The 12,872-nt window shown below is 45.2% G+C and overlaps 1 protein-coding gene across 1 annotated transcript in view; it reads right to left on the bottom strand.

Annotated features, from left to right (window-relative positions):
- The window catches only part of LOC115781231 (zinc finger protein ZFPM1), a 108,689-nt gene that overhangs the window by 28,049 nt on the left and 67,768 nt on the right, over positions 1-12,872 (bottom strand). Inside the window, 1 exon segment of the mRNA XM_030730755.1 lies at positions 204-337. Coding sequence (XP_030586615.1) covers positions 204-337 — 134 coding nt within the window.

Here is a 12,872-nt window from a genome sequence, read left to right on the forward strand (position 1 = left end):
TCACATGAAGAAAGTGAAGCATGTTAGAGTGTCTCACCTGCCTGAGCTAGCTTGTAAACACAGTTATGTTTAATTAGGATTTGGCTGTACAGCCTATTCTTGATCTGAGAGTCAAAATGAACGAGAACAGTTACCAGAGACATGATTATATATCCAAATCTAAAACGGCCCCATGCTGGTGGTAACCACACTAGAGCTCTTACCTCTGTCTCCTGCTCATCTGTGCTGCTTTGTGATTGGATGATTCCTGGGTAGGGGCCCCATACTGTGTCCAGAGGGAGGTCTCGTACTGTCACCACACTGCTGTCACCACCTTCATCACTTAACTCCAGGTCATCTGTGAAGCAGGTGAGAAAAAGTGGAGTGAATGACAACAAATAAGGCCAGAGCAGGTGAGACAAACAATGTTCATGTGCCAAAGAGATCAGCAGCAGCAGCAGCAGGTGTCATCAACAGAAACGAGGTTTCTTCATCAAAAGTATGATGCAGAAACCTTTTGACATTCGCCAGCATTTGCATCACTTTGATGCCCAACCTGAGCCCACCAGAAAAGCTTTCAGGGGGTGTTTCGTGGTTTTTGCTAACATCTAAACCGGCAGGTAGAAAATGAGCCACAGCACGGGCCACATGGCAGCTCAAGGAACAAAAACTTCAGCACAATCAGCATGTGGCTTGAACTTGACCTGAACCCTCAGAGGAGCTCAGACCAAGCAGAAAATACTGTCAGCAGCTCAACAGCAGGGGGAGTTTGATACAAGCTGAGCACTTTATGTCGTGGCCGGTTCAAACAGGGGAAACTTCTTGTGTACTTCCTCAAAGTGAAAAGATAAGTGCAGAAGGATGGCAGTGACAGCTGTGGTCTGAGCCCGCTGCAGCCCAGATAGAGCCAGATAGCCGCCAGGCATGGAGGACTGAGCCATCTATTTAAAAACTTAAAGACAGCGCGGACTGTCAGAGTCTGGAGTTCAGAGGCGTCTCTGCACATCTGAGGATAAATGAACAAGTGAGCTAGCGAGTGCTGTAGCGGCAGTTCGACTGGATGGGATTAACAGCAGCTGCTGCAGTCACACGAGCAGCCCTGAGCGCTGCTTCTTGACGAGTTTTTTATGCTATAACTGTCCACCTCCTTCTCTGATCAAAATACTGCCCTCCTCCCCAGCTCCCCCTTGGCTCAACCAAGAGCTGTTTGGGGGGGGGGGGGGGCTAAAGTGGCGGGCCTGATAACAGTGTTTGTCTAACACTCTCCATGTCAAAACACTCATCTATCTTCTCTGTATCTATCCCCACCAGAGAACAACGGACAGACGCTGATAAAATGGCTTTCCCACAGCCAGTTGGGGGGTGGGTGGGAGGGTGAAGGAGGTGATGGTGGTGGTGGGTTTGGGGTTATGGAGGGGGAGGAGAAAGCAGGAAGGAGTGTGGTTTGGAGAAAGAAAAAAAGTAGACGTTAATTCAATAAAATGAGTCCTTACAAGCCAGAGAGCGGTAGGAGACATTGTGTTTGCTGTCAGAGAGACTTTTGTGGCACAGACGAACAGGAAGTGGTGCATTTCTCTTAACTCAGAGTTGCATTTAAACTCAGCACAGTTTGACAAATAACGCACAGGTGCCACAGTGATAGTAAGTGATGGTATCTGTTTTATCAACCACAGGTTGTGCACTCAGAAAACACACTCTAACCAGCCCTGCTTTCTCCTCCTTTTGCCCCTGTGCACACAAGAGCATGATACTGATGCCTGATGCCAGACGCAACAGGAGCTGGCCTGACCTGTTGTGCTCGGGTCAGACTGGGCTGAATCTTTTATTGTGTGACTCAGGTTCTTTTATGTTTAACCTCTTAACGTGCACCCGGTCACCGGGGACCTGTTTAGGATCAGGGCTAGGCTCCCATCTTCCTCTTTATATGGAACTTTTACATGTTCTGACATCCGAGGAGCATAATTAAGTGCTTTGATTTAAAAGGTGACATTCTGTAGTCTCTACAACCATGTTTGTTTAGCATGTGGCTAAACTGCAACCTAAGCCTAATCCAAGCTCTAGCTGATAGATAACAGGTTAAACAGAACTCGAAGAGTTAGAAGCTTCAAAGCAAAGGTGGTCTGGACTTCAGACACACACATGACAGGTGTCAGATTCTGTTTGGACATAGTTAGAAACCTGATGCTGAGCCAACTCAATCTAAGCGCCAGACCGAACACGAGTCCTCAGTCTGTCCTGCTGGCAACACAGTCTGAAGTCCAGTGATCTCCTATCACCCAATGGGGCCTCAGTTTGGCCACTTTGACCTCTTTCTTATCTCAGCACTCCATCAATGTCCAGCCAGCCTTAATGCCATTGGCCGATCCCAACCACATGGGACACTTATCAGGCTGACCGGCTCCGCTGACCCTCATTGTGAAATGGGATGAGGATTTGACCTTAGTAAGCCAACACAGATATTAACTTATAAACAAGGCCGACAATCATCACTCTGTCAGGTATTCAGGCTGAACATGTTCCAGCATTTCCTTTCATGTTAGCTTTGGTTGTTGTGGCAGGGTCGAGGTTAAACTAACTGTCTAAACCGTTTACAGGACCTCCATGATTGATGCACAGAGATGAATCACACACACTGCCTCACAAGAGGCCGACTCACTAAAGTGGCACTAAATATGCTTTTCTGCTCTGGCTTATTGTGAAGTAATGTTGATTGCAGTCACCTTGTTAAATTACGCAAGTTTATCTGCCCCTGGGTGCATACGCAGCACCAAATCACACGACTGTTTGTTGTGATTTGGCGCTACATAAATAAAACCGAATTGAATTGAATTTTCTTCAAAGGAAATGAAAGCTCAGTTGCACAACCAAAAGAGGAAGAGGGTGACACGTTAGTTCTCTGCAGCAGCTGTCAGCAGGTAGCCCCAGGTAACTGAAATCGTGGATGTTGGAGAAACTGGAGAAAGTGTGGAAACTCTACCTGGCAAAATAAAAAGAGCCCTGTTCAACGAGCCCAAGGAGCGTGGCAGAACGTGAGAGAAGGGGTCTGAATGGTAAGCTAAGCTAACGTTGCTCTTTTTGCTATCAAAGGAGAAGAAAAGTAGCAATCACACACAGCCTCAGAGTCTGTTATTTACTCAATTCTTTAGGTGGGCGCCTGTCCTTTCATGCACACGGAGTGCTCATGCTAATGCTCTCCGAGCTCCAGCTACCACCAAATCCTGCACAGAAATCTGAGACTTAGCTAGCTGGTTAGCTGTGATTGACCTTTGGAATAAGACCGAGGGCATGGCCTGCTGGAGTTTCGATTCTGGCTGTTCTCTCTGACAGATGAAAAGTTTCAGTGATGATGAATCCACATCCAAGCCATCCAAAATCAAGAAAATAAAAAGTAAGTCTCCAAATATGCAGTAATTGGGTTGTCATGTCCTGGGTCCTTTTGACCCAGCGTTCCGGTTTATGCTTTGTTTTGTATTGCACTTATCTTTTCTGAGTGAATTAGGATTTTAGGTTTTCATGGTTTTCTGTTTGTGTTAGGTTTCTGTATCCCTCTGGTGTCACCTCTGCGTTATGTTTTTGCGTTGTCATGTCTATGTATATTTTGTTCTCATGTTTTAGTCTCTTGCCTCATGTCTTGTGTTTAGTTTGGCATCCTGGTGTTGTCCCTGTGTGGTTAGATTTCTGTTCTGGTCGTGTTTAGGTTCTGTCTGTGTGTCAAGTCTGCGTCTCTGTTCCCTTGTCCCACTTCCTGTCTTATTTTGGTAGCGTCTAGTTTCTTGTGCAGTGTATTTAGTTTTGCTTCCCCCAGTCTCGTCAGCATCATTGTGTTCACCTGTGATTCCATCTGTTGTCACTCCCCTGATTACCAAGTGTGTATATATTGTCTGTGTTCTGGTTAATTCTTTGTCAGGTTGTCATCAATGGTTATGCGTATGTGCGCCATGTTAAGTCAAGTCAAGTAAGTTATGTTTTGTTTTTGAGTTATAGTTTGTGCTGCTGGCTTCCATCCAGCCCATCCTTGTTCTCTTATTTAATAAAGTCTAAATCCAAGCAAAGCTTCAGCCTTGGGTGTCCTGCTCTGGGGTCCTCCACCTTGCCTGCCACACTGCGGTACATGACATGAGTGGCCATTAAGGGTTACCGTCTGATTTCCACTGAGGATTATTCTGCTTATTCCTCATACCCCATTTCTACTTTATTTTTTTGAGTTCCACACGAGACCTTTCTGTGCTGTACTCTTTGACTGTGGACGTCCCTCCTGTTTGTTCCAGGACCATCTGTACGAGCTGCATAATCAGCCTTATTTCTGTGTTATTACAGACACACGTCATCTGGAAGACAAATGCACATTAATGTAAATGCAATCAATTGAATATAACTTGTCATTATGTTAGAATTAGTGATGACTCTGTTAAATCAAACACCGCCTGCTCACTGCTATCGGTTCATGTCCGCTAATGAGTGCTTGCTAATCCCAACAGGTTAGCTGTCTTCACTGGGGTAACATGAAGCCTCCAACAGTCCTAATCCCTGTTAATTACACTTCCTGCCTACCACAGGCCTGCATAATAACCCACCGCTCCTTATCAATATGGCTGCACTGCCTGCTATTACACTTTCTGCACTACCCCATCACTGTTTCACACTGTAGTGCACGCACGCACACACACACACCACACACACACACACACACACACTTTTTCTGTCTTTTCTAGATGACCCATTCCAAAAAACAGGCCTGGACGGGCTCATTATCAATATCAACCAGCTTCTCAGTATCCACGCTGCCTCACTCATTTAGCTCTGACACAAACACACACACACTCTTGCTTTCTCTTCCACACACACACACACACACACACACACACAGAATAAACACAGGTACACACATCCAGCATGTACACACCAATACAGCCCCTGTCACCAGCTACCCACACAAAGGCTTATCAATACGGACGCTTCAGCAGCCACTGGGGCGTCCAGGCCTCTTTGACGAGCCAACACAATAAAACAATCAGTCCGTCATTAATGAAATGACTAACGCAATTAACCGATGAGCGAGGGGAGGGAGAGGACGCGGAGGATAACGGTGAGAAAGCGAGCTGAAGGTGGCAGGCAGCCGTTAGAAGAGAGCAGGACAGTTTTGATTATGTCGTTACAGGATTTATGGATCAGAGCTGCTCGTCCTGTCGTCCTGACAGTTTAATCAGTGTGTTGTCGATGGAAATTACACAAATCAGCGTTATTACAGTTTACAGATTTGCTAATGAGTTTGATACTGATGTATGTACAATATAAAGATGATTTAAACCATAAAAGACAGCACCGTCTACTGTCGACCTCACTGGTGTTAAACCGCAAGAAAATCTGACTGAGTTAAAGGTGAATAATAAATGAGCTGACTGCCACCATCTTCATCACCCTCACAAAAGCCATCCTTTCGTCTCTGGGGTCGCTGTGTATGTGCTAATAAAGCAGGAACACATCAAGATAGAGATTTCAGTCTGAGGCCATGGTGCCTGAGGCAGAAACTGAGATGGTATATCACATATCCTTAAAGATTTAATGCTGATTCATTTGTGAGAGGTGGGAAGTTTATGGCTGCCTTGATGAAGTTATTGGTTGGACATGCTTAAGTCTGCAAAGGTCAGTGAATGCAACACTGACTCATGGCTTTATGATGAGCTCATCTTTCATGTTTTAAAGAGATAACGCTTAAAAAGGTGTCACATACACACCAACACTAAACATTCAAAGGAAAAAAGCAGCGAAAGCTCCGTGATTGTGAATCCATCGAAGTTTTAGCATCGCGCATTCATTTTATTACTTTTTTTAATCTGTTCGTTTGCTGGAAAAAGTATGAGGGACAAACGTGTTATTCTATGCTCAATTGGTTAGATTAATTGTTGATACATCTCCAGGTATATTCAGCTTGGAAGGAAAATTAATTAAACCTGCAGGTGGGCTGTTATCTTAAATGATATGTCATATTATTATTAAATGCTTACTTAGTAGAAACTGTCCACAACTTTGGGAAGGATCCAAAACGGTACTCTTACACAGAGATGGGAGAGCAGATTTTACTGGCTCCGAGCCATCGCAGTTTAATAAGATACTTCAGAAGTTTGTTTCTAATCCATTCATTCTTTTCCTGTTTTGGAAACAATACTTGGTCAGAATTGGCTTTTGATTGTATAAGAGGCCCGAGTCACTGTCATATTCTTGGGTCTGTACGATGTCACAGACAGGAGGTCTCCTTATACAGCCGGGCTGTGTTCAGCTGCTGTTTGATTACTGAGGGGCAGCCAATCAGAGCAAAGTGAGGGTGGTCTTAAAGGGAGAAGAGCTGAAGTGGGTTATTCAAGGCAGAAGACGAAGCGAGGGGCTGAAACAGGACCAGCAGAATACACATAAGAATCAATGTTGATCACGCTGTAGTCTGAGCAGAATAAAATGATCTGCTTCTTTTTGATACAGTAATCGTCTGACTGTGAATGACTGAGCTCTGTGCTCGTCCCAGCAGCTAAAACTCTGGTTGTGTTTCAAAGGAAACCTGTTTCCTCATGGATCACAAACAAGTTTTAAAATCAGCATCTTTGCTGTTCCTGTTCTGAACCGTTCGAGTTTAACATAATAAACAATCGATGAAAAAAAGTAAAGAAGCTGAAAAACTGAGTCACAGTTTTCTTTTTTTTAAATGCATAAAGTCTCATGAGAGCAGGGTACCTGCTCATTCCAGAAACTAAGTATCCTCAACAAACAGCCTGCCCTTACTGGATATCAGTGAAGAATAAGTGGTGAAAGAGAAAGGTGTAACCCAACCCTGATGTTCTTCTCTATCCGGCCTAATTGATTTTTAAAAAGACTATTGTTGATATCAAATGAGCACATCGCAGCAGAGCCATTGATTTTTTGACACCATACAACAGGAAATCTTTATCTGCGTGCTGCTCCGACCCCGCACTAATAGGTGGGGTTTAACCTCTGCTGAATGACAAATCCCAACACCTCCCCTCCCTGACTCTGCTGTGAGCTTCCCATACGGACTATGGAGAGAACAAATACCTCAGGTTAGTTAGTATCAGAAATAAAAGGATGGGGCCCGTTCGCCGTTTACACAACGTGTTCAATCATGATTCTGTCTGTCTGTGCTGGACCAGCAACCCGAGGCACTGACAGCAGGCTGCATACATGGCACATCTATTAGCCTAAACATAAATGTTTAAATTAAGCACAGTGTTGGTTCAAGCAGGCTCAGCTGATACTACTCTAAATATCCAACTGGCAAATCTCAAAGGATGCTTCATTTAAGCTGCTTTAGCCCACCTACAATACCACGCCGCTGCAAGCTGCTTTGCAATCCGCCCCAAGCTCCTCCTTCCATGATGCGTCATATCTGTGCCGCCCTCCTCAGGCAGGAGGAGCAGCAGAGGTGTGTGCATGGAAAACATGTTCATGTTTGCTTCTGCAGGTCACAGGTTAGTTGTTGGACTCCCCATCACCACATATACAGTTATATACAGGCAGGTACAGTAATCTGTATTATGTGGCTTGCTCTGAGTGATGAATACTCCATGATTACAGCAGCTACTAATTGCTGGCTGCATTTATCACACCCTGCATCTGACTGGCTGCTGTGCCACTCTGAGCAACCACAGTAAACATCTATATGATGGTTATGTGAATATAAAAATACCGACTGAATCGCCTTTAAGTGGAATCCTCTGATTTTCCTCCTCAGATTTGCCTTTTTGGAAAACCTGCATGAATTCCATCCAGCTTTTCTCATTAATGGCCACTCCTGTCATTTATAATGCTGCTGATAAAAGGCTTCAATCTTACCAGAAGCACGACCTGATTGCGCCTCCTTTTCTCTTTCTCTCCATGATCTTCCACGCTGTACCCCTGGGTCCCCGGAGTCCAGCAGGCTCGGCGCAGCAGCAGATAGACATTTCTGGGATAGACATCTACTGCTCAGGACCACGCAATCATTTCCATTTTACCCTCTGTTGCACAGGCAAGATAAGACACCTGCGTAGTCCCGCTAATCAGATGAGCTTCAACAGAACTTTATCATTGACATTTACCACTGTTTACCCAACTAATTTCTCTTAACTGCACTGCTGAACTTTTATCTACAAAATACATACACCACCAGAAAAGAGCAAGAAGCAAACATGCAAATTCACAAATATGCGAAAAAAGATAAACGGGGGGGGGGGGGACTAAAAGCAGTTTCTCTGTTCAGAGGACGAAGGGGGTGAAAACAGAACAAGTGACAGGGCTACTGTTGATGAGAGGAGCCCTGCTCATCCTCAGCCGCCTCGGTGAAGACAAATGAATGCAAAGAATAGTGACATTCACATGCAATAACTTCATTTTGGAGTTCAATCACCTGATGCTGGGAAGTTTTATTTACTGCTGATAAAAGATCTCTGTGTGCACGTGTGTGAGAAGAGCAGCCGGTCATAAGACCGAAGGCAGGGGAAATGTGCCCGTCCAACAGCAGCGTGGGAATCACAGAGAAACTGTCACAATGTGTTGCAACAACATCACCATACACTGATTCTGGGAGATGATGGGATCCTTCTGCAAAGAATGACCCTCTGTGTGCAAACAGAAGGTGGGTGGGCCTTTGGTACTCACGACCCGAGCCTATGACCTCATACAGATCCAAGTATAGAAAAAACTAAGTGGAACAAAGTGTTTAGAGCCTGGCCTCATTATTTAATATGAACAGGAGAGCAGGTCTCCTCTGAGATTCTGAAACAATGACAAACTTTATTCAAAGGTCACCCTGAGGTGAAAGGTTACTCATGATATCTTGATGAATGATACACGCATTATGTTTATGAACTCATGCATGGTCACGCAGTGTGGTTGACTGCAGAGGTGCCCCTGTGGCCCCCCCTGTGGCCCCCCTGTGGCCCAGTGAACAGCTGGAAAAATACTGCCCCTCTCTTTTACCCCCACTCTCTGTGTTGATCATGCAGGACTGTGTTTTATTTCACTGGTTTTTAACGAGTGCGACCCAGGCCCAAACTGCTGTGAGACCCTTTAACAGCAGTCTGAGGATGTGCAGCATACCTGCAAAACTCTGAGATCAAAGTTAGGCTGGCCCCACCGTGAGGTAGGTATTCTGCCCTAATCGTGTCCCCTCTGAACACACCGATGTACCAGTATGTGTCTGATGGATTAGCACCATTCAGCTTAAATCAAAGCATATAGAGGTGTTGTTTCTGTTCCTGAAATCCACCATCACTTTTCAAAGGCTGCTGAAAGACGCTGTCTAAAGCAGATGCAGCACTGACAGTAGCACAGCGCTGTGTCACTCACTCATTTTAATAAGGCTCGCTAATCCAGGGTTTTGATTTAGACAAATATATAAAAGTCTGTTCATTTTTCAGAGACAAGAAAACTTTCACCTTGTCTACACAGAAATCTGCATCTTTGACTGTCCATGTGACAGACTAGGCTTCCATGTTAATCAGTACAGCTGCTTATGTACGTATTTTTCCTACAATGACTTGTGCTTCTTGTATGGACACACAGACAGAGCACTTGCTGCTGAGCACCTAGCCTTCCCATCGTATGCTTCCCCTGCCGTTATGGCTCCTTCCCCGTCAGTTTCTCTTCCCGTGATTGAACGTAATGCACCTTTACTGCCGTGGCCCACAGATGGTGGCAGAGGTGCAGCTCACTGTTACGACCGTCACTAACGGCTCTCCACGAACATCGAGACAGAGTTTAGCCGCAGGACTGGAGCCTCACGGATTAGCTGATTTATTGATCAGTTATTTTAACATGTGCATAGGAGAACTTTATTAAAGGTGCCATTTAACATGTTATATTATACATATATGTCTGTGTGCTGTGAGAGGAGTGTGAACATACACGTGCATGTTTAGGCAAGTGCACGTCTCTCCTCTGAAACACACACACACAATCTAAAACTGTCAGAGAGTCATGTCCCTGCAGAGGGAACACAGGACAGCGTTTAACTAAAATATATGAACCACTCCTGCTAACTCAGCACGGCACTCACCTGATTCCCTGGCAACACACCTGCCAAGTCTGAAGTGCTTCAGATGACGGGCAAAAGCTCTTAGCTAGTCAACATCACGGACTAGAAGCTTATGGCACGAGCTACGATCAGACGCAAAGACAGAGAGATTTCTCAGATCAATAGGAAGATGATTCAGTTTGCTCCAGAGCAAAGCACCACCAGCTGGAGAGTCACGATTCGACGAGAAAGACGGAAGCAAATTTAAAACAGAAGTGTAATATTGAGAGAAAAAAATCTAGATTCTGCGTGTGTGTGTGTGTGTGTGTGTGTGTGTGTGTGTGTGTGTGTGTGTGTGTGTGTGTGTGGGCGCCTACTTCACGAGTATAGCCTGGCCCTCATTCTCTCCCAGCCTTCTCCCTCTCTCTGTTGCAGCCTGTCACAAATTGAAAGTGGAGACCTTCCAGAAACTACCCCTGATAATCACACATAAATTAATTAGAAAATGTTTCTTGACATTCTCCATGCACAGATGGGGAGAGGAAAAAAGACTGAGGCAAAGCCACAAAATTAATTGTACGGTATGTGACTCCGATAATTAATTCAATCATTAATTCATGTCTGCTTTAACAACTCCTTCTGGCTCCTGTGAAAAAGGACATTTCAATCAGGCCGGTATCGGCAGCGTGGGCCGCGGAGAGGAGACGAGTAAAAGTTAAAGAGTGATAGACTTGCTCGACACACTCAGGGTCATTTAGAGGTTCACCAATTAAACAGAGCAGGAAAGCAGCAGTGAACAAACAGAGGGACCACGAGGAGGGATGTAAAACACTGATTCACTGAGTACACAAATACGGTTTCCTACAGCATCTTCCTGCAGTATATGGCTTTAATGGCTGCAAAGGAAGCCTGGACACAGACAGTGAGAAGATTTTATGATTCTTTTATTTCTGTTCCGACCTACATAATCTCACTTTATATTCCCACCCATGCAGCCACATCACCACATCAGGTTTCTTCCTGCACAGCTGCTGTAATCCATCATCTTTTTAGGTGTTTAATGTTTGTTTTCCTTCTGTCCGTTCATTTAAACAAGTTTTTATTTTCACTAAACGCTCCATTCAGAATCAAACTGATCGGGTAGATGGGGTAGGGGAAAAACCCACGAGCTCCTACATGTTGAGAATAAACCCAAAATGACTTCAGTTGAGGCTCGTTTCTGTTGCTGCAGTGGCCACCCTAAACCGCTTATTTAGGAAAACAAGTGATTGTTGTCTAATAAAGGAAGGAAACTGGTGAGCGAGAGATAGTGCAGAGGAGACAGAGAGAGCGAGAGAGAGACAGGACATGATAAGGCAGAGATATTGCAGGGATGGAGAAAATGAGCAGAAGGCAGAGGGCGTGCATGTCAGGGTTTCTGCTTCTTTTTGACGCGATGCTTCAGCCTCACAGGAGCAGAGCAAACTGTAGGGGAAATCCTCATGAGGCATTTTGTTGGTCTTCACTGCTGTGATGATCAGAGATGGTTCATTAGTGAACAGTGGTCCAGCTTCAGCTCATTCTTTTGGAACTTAGTGTTGCACAGATCAAATTCAGACTTATTTATCTTATTCGGAGGTCTTAATCCAACCCCACGGTTCTCCCTCTGTCTGAAACTCAATGCTCTGGCTTTCTTTAGCCTTTCATTAAGACGGCTTTCTTCTGATTGGCTGCTACATGCAAACAGAAGGTTATAACAGCACATGAGAGGGGCTTCTGTGCTTTGACCCAGACCTGTGTGCCTTACACGACCACACAGACATCACATAGAGCCAAGAGAATAAAGGGGTGTGCTTGGTCTGCATCAACGCTCACACTGGAGGTGTCCCAGTAAGATCCAGGACTCCCAGCAGAAGGTGGCACTGTAAGGAGGTGATCGGTGTTACTGCCTTCACCTGTCCGTGCTTATAATGTTGGTGCTGATGTATGTTAGACACGTTTCATCATGGCACCATAAACTGGGTGGTACTGTTACACAATAGCTGTATTTTTTTAGATAACTTTGGGCCCTGAATAATTCATCTATAACATCCTGAATCGATTCATTTCTGATGAACAAAACTCATTCTTGCATGTTACTTAAAACACACTTAAAAACCATCTTATAGTGCTTATCTGTCAGCCATCAGCATTGCCTTTATCATCCTTTTAACATCTCCTGTGATAACATAAGTTCTGCTGTATGCGTTGATCGCAGGCACTTTATCCAGAGGCTCCACAGATAACATGAAAAGCTGGCAGAACATTCACGAAGCACTCAGTGGCAACAGGTGATCGTGCACAGTTACAGTGTTATCAGTCTTTATGTCCAGTTTACTATAGTGATACGCTTCGGAAGTCTTGAACTTTACTCCAAGTTCCAGCCGTTTCCACCAGAGGCTGGAGCGCGGCAGCTTTCACCATTCTAAACGGGAACGGGCGGAGGCGACGGAGCACCCTGACGCATTAAACACGGTCATGTGCCTGAGTGTATTTTTGTGTGAGAGGAAGGTATGCAGATTGCAGTGTGGTGGCTGCAGAAGAGGCCGGGGATCTGATAGGCAGGTAATCAAGTGTGCCAACATCCTGTCCCAGCCACCAGCACCAGGCCTGCCGTGGGCTCACACATTGGGTGCACGCAGAACTGCTGGGCTGATAGCAAGCTGGACAGCACAGAGAAATGTTCCTTTAGATTAGGGCCTCGTGCCTATCAATCATCAGGAATGGAGGAGGGGAGAGACACATCACAGGCAGGCTGGAGAAAGGAGATGGGAGAGGAGAGCGTGACAGAGTGTGTGTGTCAGTCAGAATATGTGGTGCAGATCAGGAGTGGGTGATGGAAACGAGGGCAAAGCCTCCTACTAGCTCATGGGCT

This window comes from Archocentrus centrarchus, chromosome 6 (assembly GCF_007364275.1).
Source record: "Archocentrus centrarchus isolate MPI-CPG fArcCen1 chromosome 6, fArcCen1, whole genome shotgun sequence".
Classification (NCBI taxonomy): domain Eukaryota; kingdom Metazoa; phylum Chordata; class Actinopteri; order Cichliformes; family Cichlidae; genus Archocentrus; species Archocentrus centrarchus.